Source organism: Microcaecilia unicolor, chromosome 10, assembly GCF_901765095.1.
Source record: "Microcaecilia unicolor chromosome 10, aMicUni1.1, whole genome shotgun sequence".
NCBI lineage: Eukaryota > Metazoa > Chordata > Amphibia > Gymnophiona > Siphonopidae > Microcaecilia > Microcaecilia unicolor.
Window position 1 is genome coordinate 122553930 of NC_044040.1, and position 25173 is coordinate 122579102.

General features: G+C 45.4%; 1 protein-coding gene across 1 annotated transcript in view; it reads left to right on the forward strand.

Moving 5' to 3' along the window:
- PSAT1 (phosphoserine aminotransferase 1) overlaps nt 1-25173 on the forward strand; it is a 624187-nt gene that overhangs the window by 217746 nt on the left and 381268 nt on the right. Inside the window, exon 4 of the mRNA XM_030216432.1 lies at nt 12631-12700. Coding sequence (XP_030072292.1) covers nt 12631-12700 — 70 coding nt within the window. The remainder of the gene's footprint in view (nt 1-12630; nt 12701-25173) is intronic.

Below are 25173 nucleotides of genomic sequence, written 5' to 3' on the forward strand. Positions count from 1 at the left end.
AGCTATTAGGGCTAAAAGAAATGCCTTCAGAAAATGGAAGAAGGAACCGTCTGAAAATAACAAGAAACAGCATAAGGAGTGTCAAAGCAAATGCAAGGCGCAGATTAAGAAGGCCAAGAGGGAGTATGAAAAAAAGATAGCATTAGAGGCAAAAAAAACATAGTAAAAAATTTTTTCGGTATATTAAAAGCAGGAAGCCGGCAAAAGAATCGGTTGGGCCGCTGGATGACCGAGGGGTAAAAGGGGCGATCAAGGAAGACAAAGACGTAGCGGAGAGACTGAATGAATTCTTTGCTTCGGTCTTCACCGAGGAAGATTTGGGTGGGATACCGGTGTCGGAAATGGTATTTCAAGCGGACGAGTCGGAGAAACTTACTGACTTCACGGTAAACCTGGAGGACGTAATGGGGCAGTTCGGCAAACTGAAGAGTAGCAAATCTCCTGGACCGGATGGTATTCATCCTAGAGTACTGATAGAATTGAAAAACGAGCTTGCGGAGCTACTGCTAGTGATATGCAACTTATCCTTAAAATCGAGCGTGGTACCGGAAGATTGGAGGGTGGCCAATGTAACGCCCATTTTTAAAAAAGGCTCCAGGGGAGATCCGGGAAATTATAGACCGGTGAGTCTGACGTCGGTGCCGGGGAAAATGGTAGAGGCTATTATCAAAAACAAAATTACAGAGCACATCCGAGGACATGGATTACTGAGACCAAGTCAGCATGGCTTTTGTGTGGGGAAATCTTGCCTGACCAATTTACTTCAATTCTTTGAAGGAGTGAACAAACATGTGGACAAAGGGGAGTCGGTTGATATTGTGTATCTGGATTTTCAAAAGGCGTTTGACAAGGTACCGCATGAAAGGCTACAGAGGAAATTGGAGGGTCATGGGATAGGAGGAAATGTCCTATTGTGGATTAAAAACTGGTTGAAGGATAGGAAACAGAGAGTGGGGTTAAATGTGCAGTATTCACAATGGAGAAGGGTAGTTAGTGGGGTTCCTCAGGGGTCCGTGCTAGGACCGCTGCTTTTTAATATATTTATAAATGATTTAGAGATGGGAGTAACTAGCGAGGTAATTAAATTTGCTGATGACACAAAGTTATTCAAAGTCATTAAATCGCGACAGGATTGTGAAAAATTACAAGAGGACCTTAGGAAACTGGGAGACTGGGCGGCTAAATGGCAGATGATGTTTAATGTGAGCAAGTGCAAGGTGATGCATGTGGGAAAAAAGAACCCGAATTATAGCTACGTCATGCAAGGTTCCACGTTAGGAGTTACGGACCAAGAAAGGGATCTGGGTGTCGTCGTCGATAACACACTGAAACCTTCTGCTCAGTGTGCTGCTGCGGCTAAGAAAGCGAATAGAATGTTGGGTATTATCAGGAAAGGTATGGAAAACAGGTGTGAGGATGTTATAATGCCGTTGTATCACTCCATGGTGCGACCGCACCTTGAGTATTGTGTTCAATTCTGGTCACCGCATCTCAAGAAAGATATAGTAGAATTGGAAAAGGTGCAGCGAAGGGCGACTAAAATGATAGCGGGGATGGGACGACTTCCCTATGAAGAAAGACTAAAGAGGCTAGGGCTATATAGCTTGGAGAAGAGACGGCTGAGGGGAGACATGATAGAGGTATATAAAATAATGAGTGGAGTGGAACAGGTGGATGTGAAGCGTCTGTTCACGCTTTCCAAAAATAGTAGGACTAGGGGGCATGCAATGAAACTACAGTGTAGTAAATTTAAAACAAATCGGAGAAAATTTTTCTTCACCCAACGTGTAATTAAACTCTGGAATTCGTTGCCGGAGAAAGTGGTGAAGGCGGTTAGCTTAGCAGAGTTTAAAAAGGGGTTGGACGGTTTCCTGAAGGACAAGTCCATAAACCGCTACTAAACGGACTTGGAAAACTCCAAAATTCCAGGAATAACATGTATAGAATGTTTGTACGTTTGGGAAGCTTGCCAGGTGCCCTTGGCCTGGATTGGCCGCTGTCGTGGACAGGATGCTGGGCTCGATGGACCCTTGGTCTTTTCCCAGTATGGCATTACTTATGTACTTATGTAAGTCCCAGAGTTTTAAGAATTCTTTGCATTCTTGTGTGCCTATTGAGGTGTTGTCTTCGAGGTGTAGGTTGATATCTCCTATTATGAGGATGTTTGAGGCAGAGACACATGTGTTTGAGATGAAGTCCATGAGTTGCGTTTGGGAGTCTTTCCATTTTCCTGGTGGCCTGTAGAATAGGATTGCGTTGAGGTGTCAATCAAAGTGAGCTAGTTGTTGTAGTGTATCTAGATATGCAGAAAGCTTTTGACAAAGTACCTCATGAGAGACTCCTGAGACAATTAAGGAGTCATGGGATAGGAGGCAACATCCATCTGTGGATTAAGAATTGGTTATTGGACAGAAACAGCGAGTAGGGTTAAATGGCCATTTTTCTCAATGGAGGAGAGTGAATAGTGGAGTGCCGCATGGATCTATAGTGGGACCAGTGTTATTTAACATATTTATAATTGATCTGGAAATCGGAATGATGAGTGAGGTAATTAAATTTGCAGATGACACAAAACTATTCAAAGTTGTCAAAACGCATATGGGGGCCCTTTTACTAAGGCGAGTATAATGTGTGTCAAATTGGAACTACCATCTGGCTACCATGTGCCTGGGTGGTAATTCCATTTTTGATGTGGTCTCATGCCAAAAATGGATGTGTGCTAGTTTTAATTTTGCCGCACGTCCATTTTCGGCCACAAAAAAAGGCCTTTTTTGCAGGCGGACTGAAAAATTTACATGTGCGCGTCCAAAACACGTGCCTACACCAGCGCAGGCCATTTTTCAGTGCGCCTTGGTAAAAGGGCCCTATGGATTGTTAAAAATTGCAGGAAGACCTTAGGAAACTGGAAGACTGGACATCCAAATGGCAGATGAAATTTAATGAAGACAAATGCAAAGTGAAGACTAATCCGAATCATAGTTATCTGATGCTAGGGTCCACTTTAGGAGTTGGCACTCAAGAAAAAGACATAAGTACATAAGTATTGCCATACTGGGAAAGACCAAAGGTCCATCAAGCCCAGCATCCTGTTTCCAACAGTGGTCAATCCAGGTTGCAAATACCTGGCAAGATCCTAGGTGTTATTGTATACAATATGCCGAAATCTGCTCAGTGTGTGGCGGCGGCGGCAAAAAAAAAGGAAACAGGATGCTAGGAATTATTAGGAGAGAGATGCAAAATAAAACCAAAACTATTATGATGCCTCTGTATCACTCCATGGTATGACCTCACCTTGAGTATTTTGCTCCATTCTGGTCATCTTGTCTTAAAAAAGATATAGCGGAATTAGAAAAGGTTCAAAGAAGAGCGACCAGAATGATAGAAGGGATGGAACTCCTCCCATATGAGGAAAGGCTAAAGAGGTTAGGGCTCTTCAGCTTGGAAAAGAGACAGCTGAGGGAGGATATGATCAGTGGTGTAGCAAGGGCGGGGCGGTGGGGGAGGTCCGCCCCGGGTGTCAGCGGGTGAGGGGTGCTCCATCGTCTCCTGCCACCACCCTGCCTTTTTTTTTTAATCCTTGCAGCGACGCAGGCAGCGCCTCGCGTCTGCCCTGCGTGTACTGTGAAGAAGAAAATCGCGTCGGGCCTTCCCTCGCTGTGTCCCGCCCTCTTCTGAGGTAACTTCCTATTTCCTCGAGGGCGGGACAAAGCGAGGGAAGGCCCGACGCCAGCGACGCAGTTTTCTTCTTCACAGCAAATGCAGGGCAGACTCGAGGCGCTGCCTGCGTCGCTGCATGGATTTTTAAAAATGGCAGGGTGGTGGCAGGAGAAGAGAGCTCTGTCGGGTCTAAACGGAGGGGGTGGGGGGACGGAACCGGCTCAGGGGGGCGGGAGCTCAGAGGGGAGAAGAGGATTGGGGAGGGTGGGAGAGCTCAGAGGGGTGCTCAGAGGGCAAAAGGGGATTGGGGAGGGTGGGGGAGCTTAGATGGTTGCTCAGAGGGCAGATGGGGATTGGGGAGGGTGGGGGAGCTCAGAGGGGTGCTCAGAGGGCAGAAGGGGATTGGGGAGGGTGGGGGAGCTCAGAGGTGTGCTCAGAGGGCAGAAGGGAATTGGGGAGGGGTGGGGAGCTCAGAGGGCAGAAGGGGATTGGGGAGGGTGGGGGAGCTCAGAGGGGTGCTCAGAGGGCAGAAGGGGATTGGGGAGGGGTGGGGGAGCTCAGAGGGGTGCTCAGAGGGGAGAAGGGGATTGGGGAGGGTGGGGGAGCTCAGAGGGGTGCTCAGAGGGGATTGGGGAGGGGTGGGGAGTGCTCAGATGGGAGAAGAGGTCTGAAGCTGGAACTGGGGTCTGACAAGGGGGCAGGATGGAAAATGGGTCCATGCCTAGGGCAGGTGGAATGGGTCTGGGGCTGAAAAGGGGGGATGCAAGGCATGTGGTGGATGAAGGGGGCTGAAAAAAGGGGGCAGAGAGAGAGAGGGGACAGACCCTGGATGGAAGGGGGAGCGATGAGGGAGGGCAGACCCTGGATGGATGGGAGAGGGAGGGCACACGGATTAAAGGGGCAGAGAGAAAGGGCAGATGGTGGGTAGAAGGGGGAGAGAGAAAGAGGGCAGACTGGGGCAAATGGTGGATGGAAGAGGCAAGATAGAGGGCAGATGTGGATGGAAGGGAGAAAGACAGGGCAGATGTTGATGGAAGGAGGAGGGAGAGATGGCAGACTGGGGCAGATGGTGGATGGAAGGGGCAGAAATAGAGGAGCAGATGTGGATGGAAGGGGCAGAGAGAGAGGGCAGACAGTGGATGGAAGGGACATTAGAGAGGGCAGACACTGGATGGCAGAGAGCGAAGACAGATGCTGGATGGAAGGAAGACAGTGAAAAGAAGATGAGGAAAGCAGAAACCAGAGACAACAAACTGTAAATAAAATATATATTTTTATTTTTTTGCTTTAGGATATAGTATTGTAGCTGTGTTAATAAATGTTTATAAATAGAACATGTAAATAAGTTAATCTTTTTATTGGACTAATTTTAATACATTTTGACTTAACTTTCAGAGAACAAAACCCCCTTCCTCAGGTCAGGATAGCATACTGTAACAGCACTATACTGTATTGACCTGAGGAAGGAGATTTTGGCCTCTGGAAGCTAAATGTATTAGTCCAATAAAATGGTATTATTTTATTTTCTGTATTTGTTTTATTTCTATTTGTTAATTTGTAAAGTGGTGATTGGTATTAGTTTTTTCAAATTTACATCTGCTGTCTTTATATTTTGCACAGTACTAGGGTACATTTTCTGTTTCTGTGGTGTTGCATTGTATGCAGAGTCTGGCATCGGGGGTTCAGTTTAATTTTTGTCTAAATAGAAAGTTTATGATTACTTATTCTATAGTGGATTAGGGTGTATCTGTGTTTGTGAAAAAGACATGGCTTTCGGTTGGCATTGACTGTGCAGGATTGACAATCCATCTTATTTTCGAAAGAGAGAAACGCCTATAGTGCGACCTAAATCGGGAGATAGACGTTTGTCTCGCAAAGGCGCCCAAATTGGTATAATCGAAAGCCAATTTTGGGCGTTTCCAACTGCACTCCGTCGCGGACACGAATAAAGTTGACGGGGGCGTGTCAGAGGCGTGATGGAGGCGGAACCGGGGTGTGGTTATCAGCCAAGGAGAGATGGGTGTCTTTAGCTGATAATCGAAAAAAAAAAAAGGCGTTTTTACCGCGATTTTGGGTCACTTATTTTGGACCCTTTTTTTCACGAACAAGTCCCAAAAAAGTGCTCCAACTGCCCAGATGACCACTGGAGGGAATCGGGGATGACCTCCCCGGACTCCCCCAGTGGTCACTAACCCCCTCCCACCAAAAAAACCCCACTTTAAAAACTTTTTTTCCAGCCTGTATGCCAGCCTCAAATGCCGTACCCACCTCCATGACAGCAGAATGTGTTCGATCCTGTCACAGCCTTTCCCTGGGTCAGATGTGGCTCTCGGGTGCAGTACAGGGTCACATCAGCATTGCATTATGGTGGGTGTAGGGTATTGGGCTCTGTGATTTCATTAGCTTGTGTTACAGTTTCACGATGTTGGTAGTTGGTAGGCTCTTCTCCCATGGTGCTTTTCCCCCTGCCTACTGGGTCAGAGTGTGCCCTGTTGTGTTTCTTGTTGTAGTCCATGCGGTAGTGGCCATTTTTGTAAGCCAGTTTTAGTTCCCTTTCCTGTGTTAGCCACGTTAGAGAACTTAGTTCTTCCCTTGAATGTGGCTGAACGAGGGCATTGTACAGCATTCTGCCAGCTCTGACCTACTGCTCATCTCAGTACCAGGGAGACTCGTTGCCAGTGGGGCACAACCTCTGATCTGCAGTTAACTGTGAGTAAAGGCGGTTATTCTAATAAAAGACGTTTTCGGAGAGATTAGTCTTCAAGTGTCAACTGGTGTGCCAATGTTATATAGCAGCAACCAGTCCTAGAGGCCTGCGTGTATGCAGGTCCCTGGAGCACTTTTAGTAGGTACCGCAGTGCACTTCAGCCAGGTGGCCCCAGGCCCATCCCCCCCTACCTGTAACACTTGTGCTGGTAAATGGGAGGCCTCCAAAACCCACTGTACCCACATGTAGGTGCCCCCTTCACCCCTAAGAGCTATGGTAGTGTTGTACATTTGTGGGTAGTGGGTTTTGGGGGATGGGGGTTGGGAGCTCAGCACCCGTGGTAAGGGAGCTATGCATGTGGGAGCTTTTTCTGAAGTCCACCGCACTGACCTAGGGTGCCCAGTTGGTGTCCTGGCATATCAGGGGGGCCAGTGTACTACGAATCCTGGCCCCTCCCACGACCAAATGGCTCGGATTAGGACGTTTTTGAGCTGGGCGTTTTTAGTTTCCATTATCGCAAAAAAAAAAACCAAATGCCCAGCTCAAAAACGTCCATTTTTTCGAAAATACGGTTCGGCCCGCCCCTTCACGGACCCGTTCTCGGAGATAAACGCCCATGGAGATAGGCGTTTGCGTTCGATTATGCCCCTCAATCTGTACTAATCTGTCTGTTTTCGTTTTACAATAGGTGAATTGATGTTCTAGTGCTCACTATAGTGTCTATGCTTTCCTTTTCGTTGTGTGACTCTTACAAATTACTGCTTATGGCATGGTAGAATTGCTCTATAGGTCCTGAGTGTTTTGTATTCTCGGTATGCCTAGTACTGGATTTGGGGGGAGGGGTGTTAAAAAATGACCAGTCCCGGGTGTCAACTACCCTAGCTACGCCACTGGATATGATCGAGGTCTGCAAAATCCTGAGTGGTGTGGAGCGGGTGGAGATGAATCGATTGTTCACTCATTCAAAAAGTGCAAAGACCAGGGGACACTGAATGAAATTGCATGGAAATACTTTTAAATCAAATAGGAGGAAATATTTTTTTCACTCATAAGCACATAAGCACCGCCATACTGGGAAAAGACCATGGGTCCATCAAGCCCAGCATCCTGTCTCCGACAGCGGCCAATCCAGGCTTCAAGAACCCGGCAAAACCCATTTAAAAAAAATTATTTTTAATAATGTTCAATGGACTTTTCCCTCAGGAATCTGTCCAAACCCCCTTTAAACTCCGTAAGGCCAGCTGCTGTCACTAAATTTTCCTGCAACGAGTGCCAGAGTCCAACTACACGCTGAGTAAAGAAAAACCTTCTCCTGTTTGTTTTAAATCTACCATATTCTAGCTTCATCTTGTGTCCCCTGGTTCTATTGTTGTTTGAAAGAGTAAAGAAACGCTTCACATCTGTCCACTCTACTCCGCTCATTATCTTGTAGACTTCTATCATATCACCCCTCAGCCGCCTTTTCTCCAAGCTGAAGAGCCCTAACCTTCTCAGCTTTCCTGATAGGGAAGTCGTTCCATCCCTTTTATCATTTTCGGCAACCTTCTTTGCACCTTCTCAAATTCCTTTATATCTTTTTTGAAATGCGGCGACCAGAATTGGACACAATATTCGAGGTGTGGTCGCACCATGGAGTGATATAACAGCATTATAACATCCTCGTGTTTGTTTTCCATCCCTTTCCTAATAATACCCAACATTCTGTGCACTTTCTTAGCTGCCACAGCACACTGAGCAGAAGTTTGATCAACGATGACTCCCAGATCCCTTTCTAGGTCTGTGACTCCTAACGCGGAACCTTGCATGGCATAGCTGTAATTCAGGTTCCTCTTACCCACATGTACCACTTTGCACTTGTCAACATTGAACTTCATCTGCCACTTGGACGCCCAATCCCCCAGTCTTTCGAGGTCCTCCTGTAATCTTTCACACTCCTCCTGTGACTTGACGACCCTGAATAATTTTGTGTCATCTGCGAATTTAATTACCTCACTAGTTACTCCCATCTCTAGGTCATTTATAAATATGTTAAAAAGCAGCAGTCCCAGCACAGACCCCTACGGGAACCCACTAATCCTACTCTCTGTTTCCTATCTTTCAACCAGTTCTTAATCCATAGTAATACCCTACCTCCAATCCCATGACTCTCCAGTTTCCTCTGGAGTCTTTCATGAGGCACTTTGTCAAACGCCTTTTGAAAATCCAGATTCACAATATCCACCGGCTCCCCATTGTCCACTTGTTTGTTCACCCCCTCAAAAAAATGCAGTAGATTGGTGAGGCAAGACTTCCCTTCACTAAATCCGTGTTGACTTGGTCACATCAGCCCATGTTTTTGTATGTGCTCTGTAATTTTATTCTTAATAATAGACTCTACCATTTTGCCCGGTACCGACATCAGACTCACCGGTCTATAATTTCCCGGATCTCCTCTGGGACCCTTTTTAAAAATCGGCGTAACATTGGCTACCCTCCAGTCTTCCAGTACCACACCTGATTTTAGGGATAGATTGCATATTACTAACAGTAGCTCTACAAGTTCATCTTTTAGTTCTATTAATACTCTGGGATGAATACCATCCGGTCCTAGTGATTTACTACTCTTCAGTTTGTAGAACTGACCCATTACATCCTCCAAGTTTACAGAGTATTCATTTAGTTTCTTCGACTCGCCTGCTTCAAATACCCTTTCTGGCACCGGTGTCCCTCCCAAATCCTCCTCGGTGAAGACCGAAGCAAAGAATTCATTTAATTTCTCGGCAATGGCATTGTCTTCCCTGATCGCCCATTTAACACCATTTTTGTCCAACGGCCCAACCGATTCTTTAGCCAGCTTCCTGCTTTTAATGTATCTAAAAAAAGTTTTACTTATTTTCAAAGTCCTTTTTTGCCCTCCTTATCTCCGCTTTACATTTGGCTTGGCATTCCTTATGTTTTATCTTGTTATTTTCAGTTGGTTCTCTTCTCCACTTTCTGAAGGATTATTTTTGGCTCTAATGGCTTCCTTTACCTTACTGTTTAGCCATGCCGGCTGACGTTTGGTCTTTTTTCCTCTTTTTCTAATACGCGGAATATATTTCTCCTGTACCTCTAGGATGATGTTTTTGAACAGCATCCACGCCTGATGCAAGTTTTTAACCCTGTGAGCTGCTCCTTTCATTCTTTTTTTCACTGTTTTTCTCATTTTATCGTAATCACCTTTTCTAAAGTTAAACGCTAGTGTATTTGATTTCCTAAGTTCACTTACTTCAGTGCCAATATCAAAACTGATCATATTATGATCACTGTTATCAAGTGGCTCTTGCACCGTTCCCCCTGCACTAGATCATGAGCTCCACTAAGGACTAAGTCTAGTATTTTTCCTTCTCTTGTCGGCTCCTGAACCAGCTGTTTCATGAAGCTGTCCTTGATTTGATCAAGAAATTTTATCTCCCTGGCGTGTACAGATGTTACATTAACCCAGTCTATATCCGGATAATTGAAATCACCCATTATTATTACATTGCCCAAATATTTGCTTCCCTAATTTCCTTTCACATTGCTGCGTCTGTCTGCTTATCCTGGCCAGGCGGACGGTAGTACACTCCTATCACCATTTTGTTTCCCTTTTCACGTGAAATTTCGATCCACAAAGATTCCTATAGTGGTTTTGTATCCTGCAATATTTGCAGCCTATCTGAGTCAAGGTTCTCATTAATATACAGTACTACCCCTCCTCCAATCCTATCTACCCTATCACTACGATGTAATATGTAGCCTGGTATCACTGTGTCCCATTGGTTATCTTCCTTCCACCAGGTCTCAAAGATGCCTATAATATCCAATTTTTCATTGTGTGCAATGTATTCCAGCTCTCCCATCTTATGTCTCAGGCTCTTTGCATTTGTGTATAGACATGCATGCTTGTTGCTCAGTTTTATATCACGTTTAATACATGGCATTATTAATATGTTATCTTCTGCTTGATTGTTATTATTTTTACTTAAGGCCATCTGATCCACTATGGTCTCTTTGACATCTTTACCTATAAGGAACTTTTTCTTCCCTGTTTGGGTGATATCCTCAAAAGATACCTTATCCTGAACCATGCGCTTTTGAGCGACTGTCGGCCTTCCCCCTGTTTCTAGTTTAAAAGCTGTTCTAGTTCCTTAAATGTTGACGCCAGCAGCCTGGTTCCACCCTGGTTAAGGTGAAGCCCTTCAGATCGGAATTGGTTCTCTCTTCCCCAGAATGCTGCCCAGATCCTGACAAATCCAAAACCCTCATCCCCGCACCATCGTCTCATCCACGCATTGAGACTCCGGATATTTGCTTATTGCTTGGGCCCTGCGTGTGGAACAGGTAGTATTTCAGAAAATGCTACCCTAGAGGATCTGGATTTGAGCTTCCTTCCTAAAAGCCTAAATTTGGCTTCCAGAACCTCTCTCCCACATTTTCCTACGTCGTTGGTACCCACGTGTACCAAGACGGCCGGTTCCTCCCCAGCACTATCTAAAATCTTGTCTAGGTGTCGCGTGAAGTCCGCCACCTTTGCACCAGGCAGGCAAGTCACCATGTGATCCTCACGTCCACCAGCCACCCAGCTATCTACATGCCTAATGATTGAGTCTCCAACTACAACAGCGGTTCTATCTTTTTCCCTGTGGGCTCTAATCAGAGACATATCCTTGGTGCGAGTGGATAATACATCCTCTGGTGGGCAGTTCCTGGGTACAGGAGTACTTCCTACTTCACCAGGCCAATGCTCTCCTTCTAGTAGACCTCTCTCCTCTGAAGTAGCACAGGGGCTACCCGGTTGGAGGTAGGACTTCTCTACAACATCCCTGTAGGTCTCATCTATGTATTGTTCTATCTCCCTCATCTCTACCAAGTCTTGTACTCTAGCCTTGAGAGAATGGACCTTCTCTCTGAGGGCCAGGAGTTCTTTGCACCGGGCACACACATATGACTTCACTCCAACTGGGAGATAATCATACATATGACACTCAGTGCAAAAGACTGGGTAGCACCCCTCTTGCTAAGAATAGTTAAGCTCTGGAACTCATTGCCGGAGGGTGTGATAATGGCAGTTAGCGTATCTGATTTTTAAAAAGGTTTGGATACGTTCTTGGAGGAAAAGTCCATAGTCTGTTATTGAGATGGACATGGGAGAAGCCACTGCTTGCCCTGGGATTGGTAGCATGGAATGATGCTACTAATTGGGTTTCTCCCAGGTACTTGTGACCTGGATTGGCCACTGCTGGAAGAAGGATGCTGGGCTAGATGGACTATTGGTCTGACCCAGTATGGTTATTTTTATGTTCTTATATTCACAAGTAGTTGCAGTAGGATTGAACCAGTCTTCCCTGCTTCTCAGTCCCCTGCTGTAACCATTAGGCTACTCCTCCACGCCTTCTTGCCCTGCTCTAGTTCTGGTGCTGCCACAGAAGAAGCAGGGAGGAGTATGCAGATGAGCAGCAACTGCTCCAGCACCTGGCAAATGACTGGAAGGGATGCAGAGTTACAGTGTCAAGCAGATTGTGGTGCATTCCCTTCAGTCACAAGCAAGGGGGGAGGGAAACTTAGAGCATTGTGATGAATTTGTAGTCATCCTGTCCTATCTGAGAATATATATATATTTTTTGCCTTCTGACTATTACATTGAGTTTATATATAAACTGCTCTGCAAGGCTTCTGTAGGGCAGGATATCAACTACATAATTAAAGTGAAATAGAAGAACGATCTATGTTTTCTATGTGTCAACTTCTATAGTTAACAATGCTCAGCAGTCAGCACCAGCCAGTGTCAAATGCTGTTTATTTTGTGAACTTGTATAAAAATTATGGTCTGTGATTACTGTTAAGAGGCAAAAGCAAAAAAATTGAATTCTGTTCAATTTATGAATTTCCTAGCCACGCTTGGGGGAGAGAGGGGTCTAGTTTCTGCAGCTTACATTATGCCTATAGATGGGCAAACATACCTCTGTAATTTGCCTTAGAGGATTCAGAAGTGGGACTAAATTAAATATAATTGGAAAAGTTACTGTTTTCAGTATTTAAGTTTAGTACACACTGTTTTCTTTTATCATTGTTGCAGGCACCCCATGTTTCCAGAGGAATGATGTATATGTTGCTGTATATCCTGGGGCTGCATCTCAAACCAATTTACTTCTTGAGTTTGCTAGTCTGAAATAGTTCTTTAATAGAAAGCATATATAAACAAGTACAGTACAGTGTTCTAGCATGAATTATGTAGCTGAAATTATATTTTTCTTTTCTGGATACAGAAATGAGTCACAGATCTTCAGAGTTCAGCAAAATTATAAATACAGCTGAAAACGTCTTGCGTGATTTGCTGTAAGTTCTATTTTAAATACCTTCACTTTTCAAGAAGACTTTTTATGAAATCAATCATGTAAATCATATGACATAAATTTAAAGGTGAATATCATACTAAAGAAATAATGGCATGTTTGTGTCTTTCAATGAGGTAGATTCTTATACCTTTTTTGTGTGTGGCTTGTGAAGCTTTGCAGCCTGTCCGAGTTGGTTTGAAAGCAACTCAAAAATTCAAACTAGCATTGGGAGTCGCTGTAGGGTAAAAGCCATGTTTTGCCAACTCTGTGCCTTCTGAACATTAAGGGCCCAATATTAAAAGGGTTTATGCTCCTAACTTTTGAGAGTTATGCTCATAAATTGGCCACTTTGAAAATTTACTAGAGCTGAGTGCATAAATTTGTACTCAAAATTTCACTGAATTCTTAAATTTAGTAGCATAGAAGGTAGGTGGTAACAGGTGCTGATTTAGGGGTATCCGGTGAGTTCTTATCCACCAGTTCCCGTTGGGACAGTTCCCGCCCAGGACTTTTCTCCTCTAACCAGTTCCCACTCAAGGGGGGCCTTCCCTCCCAGGACTGTTCCCTCCCAGCTAGTTCTCACCCTGTAAAAATTTTGTTACCGGTATGTAGTTTTCAGTCTTCTTTTCTTGCATTGGTGTTCTGTCAAGGTTTTTTTAATCTTATGTGTCATAATTTTTATGAGAAGCCTTATTGCGTGGTGTGGTGTTTGTTGTGTCAGGCAGAGGTGAAATGTTTAGTCTGGGAGCGGAATCGGGTGGGAGTGGGCTAAATTTTAAATCTCCAATGTAGGTTTTTACTGATTATTGTTTTGGTTTGGTTTTTTTGCCGGGTTTTATCAGGGTTTTTTTTTTTGTTTTGTTTTGGGTTTGTTTGTTTTTTTGCTTTGAAGTCCATTATGATTGTGCTGGTCATATTTTATGTAGGGTTTTTAAAAATATATATATATATTTTATGTTCTTTATTTATTTAGATTTTCATTTAAAAACATTTTTTGGTGTGGTGTGGCATGCTAAAGGTAATGTTTGGGGGAGTGTGGGGGGGGGGGGGACATCCCCCCCAAAACAAGCTGCTTGTCTGGAAGGGTAAAGGGAAGGAGATAGATTCTAGACTGTGTTGCTTCATGATTGTTAAGGGTGGGAATTGGTTAGGTTCTAATTGACCTAGGTGGCAAGTTTCCAGATGGGAATTGGTGAGTGGGAACCAGAAGTGTAGCCAGGTTTTGATCTCAGGGGGAGCAGACTTTTATAAAATAGGCGCCGGTTGGTGTCAGCTAGACAGCAGTGTCTATGTTGTTACTCAAGGGCTGTGGCGGACACTGATTAATACAGGTTGTCTCTGTTGCGTCTTGCCTACAAGGAAACAGTAAGTTACATCAGGAGGCAGGATGCAGAAGAGGTCCCTGGACTGGCCAGAGTAGGCAACCTGTCTTCTTAACTACAAAGTAAAAATATTCAAATCGTGACCATCACCTCAGGAATAGCACACACATTCCTTCCACAGCTAGACACCTTGTTTAAATCAGATGGGCTTTTGTTTGTGTGGTGACTCTACAGGATGTGGTGACCACTAGTCTTCAGGATTTTCAAAGGCGGCCCTTTCCCCAGAGTGGCTGAGCCTACTTTCAAATAGGGCTAGACACTTTGCCATTCAGGTTTTCAGGCTATCCACAATGAATCTGCATGAAAAAGATTTGCATGTAATGGAGGCAGTATATGCAAATCAATTTCATGCATATTTAATGTGGATATTCTGAAAACCTGAGTGGCAAGGGGGTACTCCAGGACCAACTTGGGAAACACTGCCCTAGAACACAAAACTTACCACCCCATAACAGCCCTAACCCACCTAACCCACCTATGAAAAGACAGTGCTATATATATTACACTGGGTTCTGGAGCGTTTATCCCTATCCCTCATTTCTCCCCCCATTGCAGTGTCTATCCCTCTCCATCGTCCACCTCCCCCCCCCCACGCCCAGAATGCAGCGTCTATCCCTCTCACTCACTCCCTGCAGTTCCTCTAATTTGATTAGGTCATCGGTGGTAGCACTGCAGCATACTAACTAAAACACTTCACTTCAGAGCTTCAGCCTGACAGCCTTCCTTATGATGCATCCCGCCCTCATGGAAGCAGGAAGTTGCGTCGGGACAGCCAGTGTGGTTGAAAAGTGAGGTGAAGGAAGCTATTAGGGCTAAAAGAAACACCTTCAGAAAATGGAAGAAGGAACCGTCTGAAAATAACAAGAAGCAGCATAAGGAGTGTCAAAGCAAATGCAAGGCGCAGATAAAGAAGGCCAAGAGGGATTACGAAAAAAAGATAGCATTAGAGGCAAAAAAACATAGCAAAATTTTTTTCGGTATAATAAAGCAGGAAGCCGGCAAAAGAATCGGTTGGGCCGCTGGATGACCGAGGGGTAAAAGGGGCGAACAAGGAAGATAAAAACGTAGCGGAGAGATTGAATGAATTCTTTGCTTCGGTCTTCACCGAGGAAGATTTGGGTGGGATACCAGTGTCGGAAATGGTATTTCAAGCGGACGAGTCGGAGAAACGTACTGACTTCACGGTAAACCTGGAGGATGTAATGGGGCAGTTCAGCAAACTGAAGAGTAGCAAATCTCCTGGACCGGATGGTATTCATCCTAGAGTACTGATAGAATTGAAAAATGAGCTTGTGGAGCTACTGTTATTGATATGCAATTTATCCTTAAAATCAAGCATGGTACCAGAAGATTGGAGGGTGGCCATTGTAACGCTGATTTTTAAAAAAGGTTCCAGGGGAGATCCGGGAAATTATAGACCGGTGAGTCTGACGTCGGTGCCAGGGAAAATGGTAGAGGCTATTATCAAAAACAAAATTACAGAGCACATCCGAAGACATGGATTACTGAGACCAAGTCAGCACGGCTTTTGTGTGGGGAAATGTTGCCTGACCAATTTACTTAAATTCTTTGAAGGAGTAAACAAACATGTGGACAAAGGGGAGCCGGTTGATATCATGTATCTGGATTTTCAAAAGGCGTTTGACAAGGTACCTCATGAAAGGCTACAGAGGAAATTGGAGGGTCATGGGATAGGAGGAAATGTCCTATTGTGGATTAAAAACTGGTTGAAGGATAGGAAACAGAGAGTGGGGTTAAATGGGCAGTATTCACAATGGAGAAGGGTAGTTAGTGGGGTTCCTCAGGGGTCTGTGCTAGGACCGCTGCTTTTTAATATATTTATAAATGATTTAGAGATGGGAGCAACCAGCGAGGTAATTAAATTTGCTCATGACACAAAGTTATTAAACGTCATTAACTTGCGACAGGATTGTGAAAAATTACAGAAGGACCTTACGAGACTGGGAGAGTGGGCGGCTAAATGGCAGATGACGTTTAATGAGAGCAAGTGCAAGGTGATGCATGTGGGGAAAAAAGAACTCGAATTATAGCTACGTCATGCAAGGTTCCATGTTAGGAATTACGGACCAAGAAAGTGATCTGGGTGTCGTCGTCGATAATACACTGAAACCTTCTGCTCAGTGTGCTGCTGCGGCTAGGAAAGCGAATAGAATGTTGGGTATTATTAGGAAAGGTATGGAAAATAGGTGTGAGGATGTTATAATGCCATTGTATCGCTCCATGGTGCGACCGCACCTTGAGTATTGTGTTCAATTCTGGTCGCCGCATCTCAAGAAAGATATAGTGGAATTGGAAAAGGTGCACCGAAGGGTGACTAAAATGATAGCGGGGATGGGACGACTTCCCTATGAAGAAAGACTAAGGAGGCTAGGGCTTTTCAGCTTGGAGAAGAGACGGCTGAGGGGAGACATGATAGAGGTATATAAAATAATGAGTGGAGTGGAACAGGTGGATGTGAAGCGTCTGTTCACGCTTTCCAAAAATACTAGGACTAGGGGGCATGCGATGAAACTACAGTGTAGTAAATTTAAAACAAATCGGAGAAAAGTTTTCTTCACCCAACGTGTAATTAAACCCTGGAATTTGTTGCCGGAGAATGTGGTGAAGGCGGTTAGCTTAGCAGAGTTTTAAAAGGGGTTAGACGGTTTCCTAAAGAACAAGTCCATAAACCACTACTAAATGGACTTGGGAAAAATCCACAATTCCAGGAATAACATGTATAGAATGTTTGTACGTTTGGGAAGCTCACCAGGTGCCCTTGTCCTGGATTGGCCACTGTCGTGGACAGGATGCTGGGCTCGATGGACCCTTGGTCTTTTCCCAGTGTGGCATTACTTATGTACTTATGTACTTATCACAAGGAATGCCGTCAGGCTGAAGCCCTGAAGCAAGCTGTTTTAGTTAGTATGATACCGGTGTGCCGCTACTGGCGGTGATCTAAATTAGAGGGACGCAGGGAGGGAGTGAGAGGGATAGACGCTGCATCGGCGGTGGGGGGATGAGAAGTACTGGTACTTTGGGGGCTTGTGGCTGGGGAGGCTTATACCGGGCGCCTATGCATGTTGTCACTCTTTATTGTTGGTAGCATTTGTAAAATTATGTGCTAGGGAGGCCCTTCTGTAACTGGGCTCTACCAAATAAGCGCCCAAATTATACAGGATGTGAGCCCATTCTATAAAAGCACTTATGTAAATGGTCTTATAGAATACTAGTGTAAATTGGCATTTATACACCTACATTTAGGTGTGCCATTTACGCCATTCCATGCATATATGCACGTGCCTATATGTGGCACTATAGCACATAACTTACAGTATTCTGTAAGTTACATGTGTAAATGTTGGACATGCCCATGCGCCTGTGTCTGTGAATGCCCTTTATGTGCACATGGAATACCACTAAGCACATGACTAGCACTTATGCATGCAACTGCAACAGTCATGCATGTAAGTCTAGTATTCTATAACTTTTGTATTGAATTGGTGCTTAACTTTAGGCAGTCTGTTGTAGAATTAGGGGGTAGATGCTGAAGGCACATTGTAGATGGGGTGCAACAAAGGGTCACACTCCTTTATATAAACTTTTATACATAGGTATGTTTTTGTTTTGTGTTATTCACATCCATTTTCATTGTTATTTCAAGTGTTGAAAATTTGTCAGGTGATAATGGGACCATAAGGGGGTATGATCCCTGTTATGGGACAGTGAAGTTATGGCGTTTAAAATCAAATCTATAAGGACTTTTTGAACAGGCTGTAGAATAGGTCCATGCAGTGTGGTGTTCTGAGTGTAGTGGGGCCAGTATGCAATTGTATCTGTTATACGTGTCAATGTATGATTAGTTCATAAGAAAATCTGATTTATGACCATTTGGTGGATGAACAGCCAAGTGTGTTCTGTATTAGAGTCCTTGATGATTGTAAGTGATGATGTGATTGAACATGAAATTTGCCCCATTGCATGAAGTATTTCACCATTCTTGCTTGGTGGGATAATTGAGTGGACCCTGAAACCACAAGATAAACAACATCCTGAATATAGTGTTTGCTTTAGTAGGACATCATGATCGGGGTTTATATTTAGTGTGTTGGTCTCCTATTAGTACTGTTTGTTTTTTTTATTATTGCACACTTATTGGTATGCTTATAGCATCTCAGGTTGCTCTTTTATTGTTAATTTTTAGGCGATGTCAACATATATATATTGAGTTCTCTTCTCTGTCTTAACTGATGTGGATCATTGGATAGTGAATTTATCTTCCTTGGGGTGTTCCAGATTGTAAATGCACCAACCCATGATAAGATTTAGTTTGTATTCCATGTGGCCTGATCGTTATTTGTTCACCCAGTGCCTTGGTTATATCATTTATTTTTATTTCAAGTGGAGTATGAGTAAATGGGGCATGTTCTGAATTAAAATAAACATGGATCCTGATATTTAAACCAGGCAGGAGAGGCTCCTGCTCGGTTAAGTCATGGTCAACTGGTTATTGCCAATATTCAGTGTCACTTAATTGGGCAGTGCCACTGAATATTGGTTCTGACCACCTGGGCACAATCTAAGCATGCCATGCAGTCTAGGGGCAGAATTGTTGTAGACTCGGAAGTTATGCAGGTACCAAAAATATTCAGTGCCAGTGCCCATATAACTAACCAGGCAAGTAGGACCACAAGTAGCAGTCCTAACTTTGCCCAGTTAGCTATACAGGTATGGCTTAACTTCCGGGTGCCATCAATGACCCAGATATTCAGTGCTGGTGTATATGGCCTGGAACTGAATATCTGGGTCTAATTTAGATAGTGGTGGTCAGTGTTTAAAAAAAAATGTGCCCAGATGGTCAGAACCAATGCCCTCCCGTGGTGGATGCTTGGAATGCCCTCCCGCGGGAGGTGGTGGAGATGAAAACGGTAACAGAATTCAAACATGCATGGGATATGCATAAAGGAATCCTGTGCAGTAGGAATGGATCCTCAGAAGCTTAGCCAAAATTGGGTGGCGGAGCAGGTGGGGGAAGAGAGGTTGGTGGTTGGGAGGCGAGGATAGTGGAGGGCAGACTTATACGGTCTGTGCCAGAGCCAGTGATGGGAGGCGGGACTGGTGGTTGGGAGGCGGGAAATACTGCTGGGCAGACTTGTACAGTCTGTGCCCTGAAAAAGGCAGGTACAAATCAAGGTAAGGTATACACATATGAGTTTATCTTGTTGGGCAGACTGGATGGACCATGCAGGTCTTTTTCTGCCGTCATCTACTATGTTACCTCTGTCGGCTAAATATTGACCCAATGTTGAGTTTTCAGAATATCCATAATGAATATGCATGAGATCAGTTTGTATGCATGGGAGACGCATTATATGCAGACTGGTCTCATGCATATTCATTGTGGATATGCTGAAAATCTGACTGGCTGAGGGGTCACCAGGACAAGTTTGGGAAGCTCTGGTATACACTGTCAAAATGAGAGAACAATTATAGAAGTATTTAAAAAGTAATTAAAATAGGAAACTAAAAATTCTTCATGGCATATTGTAAGCTGTTATATCCTTTGTCATAGCAACCCAAATTTAGCTCCAGTTCCAAAATAATTCTAGGTTATCTGGAGCTGTTTATAAATGGATAGAAGTTTTTTTTGGTTTTTTTTTAGAAATAGATCATACTGTGTTAAGAAGAATAATACATTTTCATTTACTTGGAGGTCAGATTTTGGTGTTCTACAGGGTTCACCATTGTCTCCCATTCTTTTTAATGTGTTTATGAGTTCTTTGGGTTCAGTTTTGGATGTATCTGGTCATTGTGGGTTGTTCATGTGCAAATGATATATTTGTATTCATCCCAGTATTTGCAGATTTTTCAGTGTTACAAACTTCTGTTTCTGAGTGTACTGCTTTGATTCACTCCTGGGCTAATTCTCATCTTTTGAAACTTAATGTAGCTAAGACTAAGTTATTTTATTTCTGTAATGATGTTTCTCTAGTTCCTAGTAGTGTAACTATAACTTTTGGAGAGCAGTTGAAGTTTGAAAAATCTTCCAACATTTTGGGAATTATTCTGGATACTCAGTTGACAACGTCAATTAAGAGCAATAATATCTGCTTTCTTTACAGAACATTTTCACATACTGGTTCAGGCTATAATATTAGATTATTGTAGTGCTTATATGGTGGATTAAATTCACAATTAATTAGTAAGTTGCAATTAATGCAAAATACTGCAGCTAAATTGATTTATGGTTATTCATGTTATGATCATGTGACACCATTGCTTAGATGATTACATTGGTTACCAGTTTCTGCTCGGATAGTTTTTTAGATTGCCTGTATTGTGTTTAATATATTGCAGGGGAATTGCTCTCTTCTTCTGCAGTTGATAGCTTATCTAGCATTGTGAAGGAATTCCTAGTTCTATTCTACTTTGTTGGGGTTTCCATCTGTTAGGAACATTTGTTATAAAAGAATCCATGATGATTCTTTTTCTTACCAGGCTAGAGAACTGTGAAACTCTATACCTGAGCAAGTTCATGTGATTTCTAGTTATTTACAATTCTGCAATGAATTGAAAGCTTATCTTTTTGATAAATATTTGAATGATTAACTTTTGTTTCCTTGTCATCAAGCAGATGAAGCCATTACGTATGGGTTGTGTCCATCAACCAGCAGGGGGAGATAGAGAGCACTCAAATTTCACAGTGCCACATGGTCAGCTAGCTCCACTGCCTCTTCAGTATTCTCTATCTCCCCAAGCAGGGTGGTTGCAACTTGATCAAGCTCCTTAAAAAATCTGCCTGGGGGTGGCTCCTGGCTTGCCAGTTGATAGCCGGGGTGTTAGAGGCTATAGCAGCTTCACTTTAAAGGCACATAGGTTAGCCCTTTCCCTGCCTTACCCATCCCCCCAGTGGATGTGAGCACATTAGTTTCACTTTTCCCTGCTCTTTCCCACTCAATACTTGGTGGATGCAGGCACATTGGTTCGCCTTTCCCTGCCTTTCACACTGTTCTGTACCTCCGGAGTTGATTTGATTGCCTCTTTTGCTGTTTTCTCTACTTTCCTCACTGCGTAAAAAAAAAAAAAAAAAGCAAGAGGTTTTCTTCAGTTTCTACAGCTTGTATACTCGGTCCAGTGAGGTAAGAGTGTTTTCTGACTCCTCTGGGGAGGGCCCACGATCGGGACGTTTTTGGCGTGAAGCCGCCACTTTGAATTTTACGCCGTTTTTCGGCGATGGCTGCAGAGAGTGTTAAGCGCGGTTCCAAGTGTGACAAGCGCAGATCAGCTGCGGGGCTCTGTAAAACGTGCTGTTCAGGCATAAGAGCCGGCCCGAGCATGGCGAGCGATGATTCTTCCCGCTCGGTGGAGCTGGCAGCGGGCGCCATTTTGAAAACACCACATGGCGTGACCCCCGCTGAGGCGGAGGGTCTGGAGACCGGAGGGGGCCCTCGAATTGAGGCTGGCCAAAGAGCTACTAGCCCCGGACTGGAACCGGGTGCCCAGAGCGAGTTTTTGTCCCCTGACTGTATTATTGCTTCATAATGCATATATGCTTGAAAGAACTCAGCCACAGGGGTTTTCTACGGCCCCCCTTACTGCCCATACGGTGGATGCAGGCCTGGGATTGCCCTCTGAGGCATTTTTCCCTGATAGCTGGCCGCAAGAGAAGCGCAGAAGGGTAAATTCCCCTTCAGAGAGTGGTGCACCCCCCTTTCCCCCCCCCCTCCCCCCCGTGGTCGGGATGTGGTGACTCTGAGGGGTCTGGCAGGCCCTCGTGGCCAGAGGAAACAGAGGAAGGTGCAGAAGGGCCACTAGATCCAGATGATCTGTCCGCGGTGAGGATTTTCCACCACGAGGAGCTGCCAGCGATTATTTCAGATTGTCTTACAGGTCCTCTCTATTGAAGATCCTGGGAGTGGCGTGGCCTCCTCTGGAAATCCGAGGATGGCAAGTACCAAAAAGCCTGCTCGAGCTTTCCTTTGCATGACTCCATCCAAGAGCTTATTTCAGCTCAATGGGCTGACCCCGAAGGACCTTTGAAAGTTTCCAGGGCTATGGGGCAATTATTCCCTCTGAGTGAGGAGCATTTGGCTTGCTTTGCAATGCCTAAGGTGGATGCCCTAGTCACAGCTGTGACAAAGAGAACTACCCTCCCGGTTGAAGGAGGTGTTGCCCTGAAGGACATGCAAGACCATAGACTGGAATCAGCACTTAAACGGTCCTTTGAAATTGCTGGTCTTACTATTCGGGTGTCTGCATGCAGTTGTTATGCTGCTGGAGCCTGCCTGGCATGGTTGCAACAGGCAGTGGAACAGCCCGGTGATGGAGCGGAGCCCTTGTCTGAAGTGGCTCCGCAAATGGAGTCGGCCTTGTCCTTTTTGGCTGACGCCCTTTATGATATGGTCAGAGCTTCGGCTAAACAAATGGCTGTAGCAATGGCGGCTCACCGCACTCTTTGGCTACGACATTGGGCGGCGGACATGGCCTCTAAGCAAAGGTTGGTGAAGTTGCCCTTTCAAGGCCTTCTTCTGTTTGGTGAGGAGTTGGAGAAAATTGTGAAAGGCCTGGGAGATGCTAAACCCCAGCGCTTACCTGAGGATAGGCTGCGGCCTCCCTCCAAGGGTCAGGCGGTTCACTCCTCTTATAGACCTCGCTTCCGTGAAGCTAGAAGGTACCACCCAGGGCATTCTGCTGGGACCACTTCTCATGGCCGGTTTTCAGCAGAGGAACTCCTTTCACTCGGACAAACGTTCCGCAGCAGCAGGCTCAAGACCTGGAGTTCAAGGGCGACCCTCTCAATGAGGATGCGCCGGTCCCCTCCTCGATTCCTGTTTTAGGAGGACGTCTTTCCCTCTTTCTCGAGGAGTGGGCCAAGATTACTTCAGATCAGTGGGTCTTGGACCTGATCAGAGAAGGATACCGAATAGAATTCGATGCCCTGATAAGAGACGTGTTTGTGGAGTCCCAATGCGATTCTGCTGTCAAACGGGCGGCGGTAGAGGAGACCTTACAAGGCTTGATTCACATTGGGGCGGTTTCCCCCGGTGCCTCCCGCCGATTTCGGCTGCGGCCGCTACTCCATTTACTTTGTGGTGCCGCGAAAAGGTGGGTCTTTTCGCCCTATTCCGGACTTAAAAGAATTAAACAAGTCCCTAAGAGTGTGGCATTTTCACATGGAAACCCTGCGCTCCGTCAGTGCGGCAGTACAGCCAGGAGAGTTTCTCACGTCTCTGGACCTGAAAGAAGCTTACTTGCACATTCCAATTTGGTCCCCGCACCAGAAGTTTCTGCGGTTTGCGGTGATGGGAAAACAATTCCAGTTTTGGGCCTTGCCTTTTGGCCTCGCCACAGCTCCCCGAACCTTTTCCAAGGTAATGGTGGTAGTAGCTGCTTTTCTCAGGCGAGAAGGTATCCGGGTTCACCCGTACCTAGACGACTAGCTCATCAGAGCGGACTCCACAACAGAGAGCCATCAAGCTACAGCCAGAGTGGTCTCAGTACTGCAATCTCTGGGCTGGGTTGTCAATGTAGCCAAAAGTCACCTGACCCCCTCGCAATCTCTAGAATATTTGGGGGCACGGTTCGACACAGACTCGGGATATATATTCCTACCCGAGCAAACGCGGTGCAAGCTTCAGAATCAGGTCCGTCTGCTCCTGAGGATGTCCCGCCCGCAAGCTTGGGACATTGTCCAGCTTTTGGGATCGATGACGGCCACCTTGGATTTGGTGCCCAGGACGAGAGCGCACCTGAGACCTCTGCAGTATTCCCTACTTCAACGATGGTCTCCAGTATCTCAGGATTATCAATGCAGACTCTCTTGGCTCCCTGCGGCCCAACTCAACATGGAGTGGTGGCTCTCAGACAGCATGCTGCGGCGAGGAATGCCGCTGGCGCTCCCCGATTGGTGCCTAGTGGTGACAGATGCCAGCCTGAAGGGCTGGGGCACACATTGCAAGGGGAAGCATGCCCAGGGTCTTTGGACACCCGACGAGTCGGAGTGGTCCATCAATCGCCTAGAGTTGAAAGCGGTGTTTCAGGCGCTTCTGGCCTTTCAAGTGACCCTGGAAGGATTGGCTGTCAGAGTGATGTCGGACAACATGACAACAGTGGTCTACATAAACCGACAAGGCGGCACTCAGTGCAGAGCGCTGGCCGCGCAGGCCGAACAGATTTGCCACTGGGCCGAGCTGCATCTACAGTTTCTGTCGGCAGCTCACATTGCAGGTCAGAGCAACGTGCAAGCCGATTATCTAAGCAGGCATCAAATCGATCCAGCAGAATGGGAACTGGCAGACGAAGTATTCCTGCAGATATGTGCCAAATGGGGCAAGCCCATAATGGATCTTATGGCGACAAGCTCAACTGCCAAAGTCCCGTGTTTCAAAAGCGATCACACCCATGCGGGCTCCTGTCTCGCCGATTCTGGACTTTTTGCAGGATGGTGTACAAAAAGGCTTGGCCTATAATTCCCTGCGGGTGCAAGTGGCAGCATTGGCCTCCCTTTGTGGTAAGGTTGCAGGCGTGTCTTTAGCTGCTTATCCAGATGTGGCATGGTTTCTTAGTGGGGTGCTTTGGCTCCGTCCTCCTGTGCGGGCACCTTGTCCAGCTTGGAACCTGGGGCTAGTTTTGAAGGCTCTGCAGGGTTCTCGTTTTGAGCCGCTACGGTGAGCTTCAGAGAAAGATTTGACACTAAAGGCCGTTTTTCTGGTGGCCATTACTTCGGCGAGACGGGTGTCAGAACTCCAGGCGCTGTCCTATCGAGACCCATTTCTGCAATTTTCAGAGTCCGGGGTCACGGTTCGTGCCGTGCCTTCCTTCATTCCTAAGGTGGTTTCAGCGTTTCACCTAAACCAGCCTATTTTTCTACCCTCTTTTGTTAAGGAGGAGTTTCCAGAATCCTTTGGGCAGTTGCACCTGTTGGATGTGCGCAGGACTCTGTTGCAGTATCTGCGAGTTACTAATTCTTTCAGGACCTTTGATCATTTGTTTGTTTTACTATCAGGTTCTCGCAGAGGGTCTCCAGCGTCTAAAGCCACTATTGCCCGCTGGCTCAAAGAAGCTATCTTTTCAGCTTATCTGCTTGCCGGCC